We start from the raw sequence: 6,964 nt of genomic DNA, 5'->3' as shown, positions 1-6,964 counted from the left end.
GATCATGAATTTTGTTGCAGTCGGATTAGGCAGAAGTTAGGAATGAATTAACTAATATTGTAATTTTATTTATTTTCATTTAAGTTTAATGCTTATTGTTGTAATCTTGAATTTAATTGAATTTCATTTAAGTTAAATGTTCACTTAAGTATGCTTATTGTTTCACGTTGAAGGATACAACTACTATGCTTATTCTTTCACGTTTTTTTTTTTTTTTGACAAAAACAAAAGGATATTCATTCATTCAAATCGATAGAGTACATCAGATACAAACATCGCTAAAAACGTAAAGGGTGAATCTGCGAACAAACTCACAGCACCCATGTTAATAGCATACAACGGCAAAATGCCTACAAACAATATGATAAAACCTAAATCACCGAAATACCCATGCTTCCGGATCTGCAACGTTGAAGTCCAAATCATTGGTTGAATTTGTAATTGATTGATGTAGATCTTTCAATAGGAATTAAACGAACACCGCGACAAGACGAGAAATCAAACGCCGCACAAGACAACGAACACACAACGCCGCACTTAGACGACGAAATCACAAAAAACACAAAAGGAAAAAATTGATATATGTGAAAATCACTTATTTAGATTGAAAGGAAAGGAGAAAAAGATGTAGAGGGGTGATTCCAGGTCAAAAAATGACCTAAAACCACCCGTCCTCGATGAACGAAAGAGAAAGAAAGTTTAGAGAGAAGTTGGAGTTTCTCTCACTAAACAAACTAGAATTGTAAGTGTGACAGTCGAAAACGATGATGTATTAACACCACTCACTCATCCAATAATTAACGACACGCATTATACATTATATGCTTTTTTGTTTCACGTTGATTCATGTTTACTGTGTTCATTCAAGTTTAGTTTTGAATTTTTATTAGCAGTTAATAAATTAGTCATTTAAAAACTAGCCTTTTAAAAAAACTAGTCGGTAAAAAACTAACCGTTAAAAAACTAGCCGTTATAAACTAGCCGGTAAAAAACTAGTTGTTATAAACTAGCCTGTAAAAAACTAGCCGTTAAAAAATTAACCGTTATAAAAACTAGCCGTTACAAAACTAGCCGTTATGAAAATAAAACTATATATAACTAATTTAAGAGAACATTTCCAATTCTCTCATTTGTTCAATCTTCTCTCATTCTATAATCTTCTGTTTCAATCTTCTCTCATTTCCAATTCTCTCATCTTCAACAATTCTCTTATTTTCATATATCATCCACATAATGGATCCAAACACCGACTCTGATACAATATGGAACCAAATGATAGATGAATGCTTTGAGGACAACCCTGCAGAAGAAGTGATACGATTAATACGTAAAGGGCAACAAGTTGAAAATAACACTACGCGCAAACAAAAAAGAAGGGTGATAAATCAGAGTCGTGAAGAAGGACATACTCGATTATTCAACGACTACTTCTCTGCAAATCTGGTATACACAGACGATCAATTTCGCAGAAGGTTTAGAATGCGAAGGCATGTGTTTCTTCGAATTGTTGAAGCCCTTGGAAATCATGACGATTACTTCCAAACAAGGATTGATGTAGTTCATAGAGTAAGCCTTTCGCCGTTGCAGAAGTGCACTGCCGCTCTTTGTTTGTTGGCATATGGAGTTCCTGCTGATAATTTGGACGACTATGTTCGAATTGGTGAAAGTACTGCAATGGAGTGTTTAGAGAGGTTTGTAACGGGAGTGCACACAATATTTGGGACTCAGTACCTGAGAAGGCCTAACAATGAAGACACTGAACGCCTTCTAAAAATAGGGAGGCATGTGGATTTCCAAGTATGTTAGGTTCCATTGATTGTAAGCATTGGGAATGGAAAAATTGTCCCGTGGCTTGGAAAGGAAAATTTTGTCGAGGAGATCATGGGAAACCAACAATTATGCTTGAGGCGGTTGCATCCTATGATTTATGGATTTGACATGCTTTTTTTGGTACGCCGGGCACAAACAATGACATTAATGTTTTAAACACATCCAATGTGTTTTTCAACATTTTAGAAGGAGAGGCACCCAATGTACAGTACACCGTGAATACTACTACTTATAATATGGGGTATTATCTAGCTGATGGCATTTATCCCGAATGGGCTACATTTGTCAAAACCATCCCAATGCCCCAAGGAGAAAAGAGACAATTATTTGCCAAACGACAAGAATCGGTAAGAAAAGATGTGGAACGAGCATTTGGAGTGCTTCAATCTCGATTCGCAATTGTACGCGGTCCATCATGTTCTTGGCACATGAATACAATGAAACATATTATGTATGCATGCATCATAATGCATAACATGATTGTCGAAGATGAACGTGACACGTATGATGGTAACTTTGATTACGATCATGTCGATAATGGCATTCCATCAGCTGAAGTATCTAATGGCCCTCATCCTCACTTTTTAGGAACATACATGCAACGGAGAGCACATATTCAAGAAAAACAAATTCATCGTCAACTTCAAGCCGATTTGGTGGAGCATAATTGGGAACGTTTCAGACACGAGAACAACTCAAATTAATTTATATATTTCTCATTGTTATGTATTTAATCTCATTATATATTTCTTGTCTTTATGTATTTCTCGTCGTTATGTATTTCTCGTTTATATGTATTGCTCATCGTTTTTGCTTGTTATAAAAAATTAATTTACAATAAATTTATTGTAATTTTTTATGTATGATCATTTATTTAATTTCCTTATTTTTAATATTTACGATTTTTACCTATTAATAAAATAATTGAATTAAAATTGATTGAGATTGCCTAGAGATTGCTTAGATGCAATGTGGCAATTTGGGCCCACAAAAAGTAACTCAAGCTACCAAGATAAGTTCTCCCATTGAAGATGCTCTTAGAAGTACTAAAGATACCTACTTAAAACTAGCGTGATAAACTTGTTTGTCCTTATCTTTAGTTGAGCTTTGTCATTATAAAAAAGGAACATACACGGAGGTTGTCGAATCCTGCTCTTTACCCAAATGGAGTTGCTCATTCCCAAAGTAAATGATGGATATACCCCCACGCAAGTTAACTCACGCCAGTTATAACTTGAACGTGACTTAAGTCACATAGCGCGAGTTAAGTCACGCTGCGTGGGTTAAGTCAGTTAAGAGCAAAACACAGCAACACAGTTCCTCATTTTTAAACTTCCCAAAACACGAAAATTTCACCCCCAAAGTCGAATTTCATCAATCTTGTGCCATTCAAAGCCAAATTCGTCCACAATATCAAGTAAGTGATGATTATCTTACTTCTTTGCATTATTTTGGTTGAAATTTTAGAATTTTGGTAGAAAATTTACATTTTTAGGTTTTTAAAAATTTTGCTTGCATGTTATATATTATGATTGTTAGCGACGAATTAACTTAGGAATTGTTGTTTAGATGTTGTTTAGGGTACAATGTGGTAGTTTAGGGTTTAGAAATTGCTAGATTACATAGTTGTTTGAAAATTGCACACTACGTGTTTGGTAAAATGCCTCAATGATGCTTTTTTTTTTGATTGTTAATGATGTAATTAGTTAGAATTATGTTTGTTAATGTTGATTATAGTTAATTTGACTGCAATGTGGTAGTTTATGGATTCAAATGACACTGTCGACATTATAGTGTTGTTGTTGTGTTGTTAAAGATGACACGTGTGTTGCTGTCGAAATTATGTGCAAATGTGTTAAATATTTTTTGATTTTTGTGCAGATATGTCTGAGCAGGAGAGGCCTGACAGGCTTAGGTTAGGGAGGCCTGCCCCTACTGGTAGTGCACGTAGGGAGAAGCAAGCACTACAGCCTCCGGAAGGTCGTGGTCGAGGTCGAGGGAGAGTGGGGGGCACGAGACTTGGTACCATTGATGATGCGGGGGGATCGACGTCACAGACGGGTCCATCCCAGATAATGGACCCGACACAGTCCCAGCCTGAGCAGCATTATCAGGAGTAGGCGTATGAGGAGCAGCATTATCAGGAGCATCCTAAATTTCAGCCGGGTTATCAGTATCAGTATCAGGAGGGGTATGAGTATCACCAGGGGTATGATGCTCAGTTTCACAAGGGGTATTAGCCTGAGCAGCCTCCTCAGCATCAGTATGTTGAGGCTCCTCAGTAGCAGCATTTCGAGCCTCCTCAGCAGCAGCAGTTTGAGCAGCATCCTGAGCAGCAGCATGCAGAGCCTGTTATGGAGAACGAGGATGGGGCTTTCCAAGTGGGCCTTACGAGTTTTCACTTTTACCGGACTTCGGTAAACACGTGGCATGCAGGCTTTGGAACGATAAAAGAGTAAGTATAATTTGCTTTATTTAATTTAAGGATATTTTATTATTATAATATGTCAAGTTTAGTTTACGTATAATATGTTATCTTTATTTAATTTAAGTATAACTACGTAGAATATGTCATGCTTATTTTTCGTATTTAAGTATAATTGATTTATTTTTTACATAGAATATTTTTTGTTTATTTCATGTTTATTTTATATATTTAACTTTTTTTTTATTTCAGTTGCAAACGAATCGTAAGATGACTGACATCTCGCACGGGAGGAAACTTAAGCTTTCAGCCTTGTCCCTTCCGTTGCTGGTAGAAGATAACCCGTGGTTTTGGGAACCGGTGGATAGATCCGGTCTAAGACCCCTCCTTCTGACTGGGTACGACAACATCTCCCATGGGTTAGTGTGTGCTATGGCTGAGAGATGGCATCAGATGACCAGCAGCTTCCATCTGCCTGTTGGGGAGATGACCATCACACTGGATGATGTTGCTTGTTTCTAGGCATCCCCGTCGCTGGACGGCTCATTCAGGAGGATGAGTTAGATCATGACCATGTTGTAGACCTGCTGGTGACTCACCTATTGTTTCCGGTGGAGGAAGCGGTTGGGCAGGTTAGTGATTTTGGTGCCTCTGTCACTTACACGGCCCTCAAAGAGCGTTATGAGCACCTATTGAATAGGTGTAACCATTTGCTGGGGGTGGAGGATTTATCAGAGGAGGAGGATCATGAGTTGCGTCGTATTAGGCCCGCCTGTGTCAAGGCGTTCTTGTTGCTCTTGCTTGGCTGCACCCTTTTCGCCGGCAAGAACAGCAAAACTATTAGTCTGTTGTGGATGCTTGCGATTTGGGATTTGGCTAACATAGACACGTGGTCATGGTGCGCGATGAGACTTGCTTTCTTGTACGAGCATTTGAATCTTACTTTTGTTTTATCTTGGTTTTTCGGGTGTCAAACATTGATTAAGTTTGAACCTTTTTAACCTTTGATATCTCATTTTTTCTTGGGAAGGGAAAAACAAGAAAAACCCTTGAGAATCGAGGTTCGGGAGTTATTTTTGTTATGGGAAGGTGTTAGGCACCCATAACGACTATAGTATCCTATAGGAACCGTCTTTACTTTCTACACATGCGCTTTATTTTTAAATGCTATTTGAAAATGTTATTTACACCTAAGGGTTTGCTAGGTTAAGAATTGGAGGAAGAAGAATGTGTTTGAATTTTTGTTTTATTGGAATTGGAGAAGTTTTGACTTCTTGCCTACATACCCTTTTAAGGGATCAAAATCCATGTAGTTCTCTTCCAAAAAGGGTGTTTTTAATTTTGTTGGTTGATTTTAAGTTAAAAAATGGAAGTTGAAGAATGAGAGAGAGGCCTCAAGGGCATAAGATTGGAAAAGAGTGAGGTTGGTCAATTTATTTACAAAATTTTAGTCAAAGTATTTAGCAATGGTTTTATCATTTATTAAGAAAATAAAAAGGGAAAATTCAATGGGATTTTGATCCCAAGGTTTCTTTGGAAAATTATTTGAGTGAAGTTGTTCACATTTTTGGAAAAGAGAATTCTTCTAAGTATCATGATTCCTAAGCATACATCTAAAGCATACATTCCCTAAACATACATCTAAAGCATAATATATGTGATGTGTGTGCATGCATCGGTGAGTGTCGGTGTACATCTTTAGAGTCCATTGTCCTTTACATCGGGTCCTAGTTTACATACTACTTCTTGCAAGAAATTAAAAGCATAAAGAACATTACAAAATCCCTAGGTCTTTACATAGTCTTGGCAAAATTTAAAGTGCAAGAAATAAAGGCTAAGAATATAAGATGGAGGATGAAATGCTTATGGAATGTATGAAACAAAATAGATGAGATTGTTAGTAGAATAAGGCATAAGGAATGAAATATAAGCAAGTAAAAATTGCATAGCAAAATAACCAAAATTAACCACAAAAGAAGTAGCAAGACTAAAAAAAGTGGTAAAATATACCTAAGAACTCATCACAACAATAAGGCAAATACATGACCTCTAATCCTCACATCATGACAATTTCTCAAAGGTTTTATTTCAGTCTTAACATGGGAATTAGAAGAAAGTATCAAGCCAAGAAACTATGGTGCATTCTTAAGCATATTTTGCACTTATTATTCACAAACAAAAGCTCACATAACTTGTAAAACAAGGTATTAACAAATTACATCACAAACAGTAACAAAACCACAATTTCAGAGGCGTATTCATCACCAAATCCACACATTAAATTTCAACATCATGTATCAAGATTTAAGGTCAAGAACATGCAAGATTTCACAAAAAATTAACAAAAAGTAACACAAAATCACAAGAAAATTCCACATATACTTTTATCAATTTTCAATATGCCAAAATATCATAAGAAACAAGTTACAAGTGTCAAAGATAATTGCAAGAAAGTTCACAAAATTTTTAGAAATTTTTAACAAAATTTTTAACAAAAAATGAAAAAGAATTGAATTAACAAAGAACAAATTATTTTCATGTATTTTTTATCAAGATTAACATGTAAAACACATCAAAATTTATTGAAAATAACAAGAAAACATTGAACAAAATTTTTTAGGAATTTTTATCAAAGTTTTTAGGCAAACAGTGGTTTAATTATCAAGAACCAGTGTCAAAATAGCAAAAATATAAGCAAAAACAAAATCC

General features: G+C 35.8%; 1 protein-coding gene across 1 annotated transcript; it reads left to right on the top strand.

Moving 5' to 3' along the window:
* Positions 1-1,105: 1,105 nt before the first annotated feature.
* Positions 1,106-2,534, top strand: LOC146937401 (uncharacterized). The gene is made up of 2 exons (XM_085757779.1): positions 1,106-1,794; positions 1,956-2,534. Exons 1-2 carry the CDS (start codon positions 1,234-1,236, stop codon positions 2,532-2,534), a joined length of 1,140 nt encoding a protein of 379 aa, XP_085613905.1. The 5' UTR covers positions 1,106-1,233.
* Positions 2,535-6,964: the final 4,430 nt, after the last annotated feature.

Source organism: Medicago sativa, chromosome 3 (genome assembly GCF_051527215.1).
Source record: "Medicago sativa cultivar Bolivia chromosome 3, Bolivia_mono, whole genome shotgun sequence".
Taxonomy (NCBI): domain Eukaryota; kingdom Viridiplantae; phylum Streptophyta; class Magnoliopsida; order Fabales; family Fabaceae; genus Medicago; species Medicago sativa.
The sequence above is the reverse complement of the archived record's forward strand: the minus strand, read 5'-3'. Positions and strand labels throughout refer to the sequence as shown.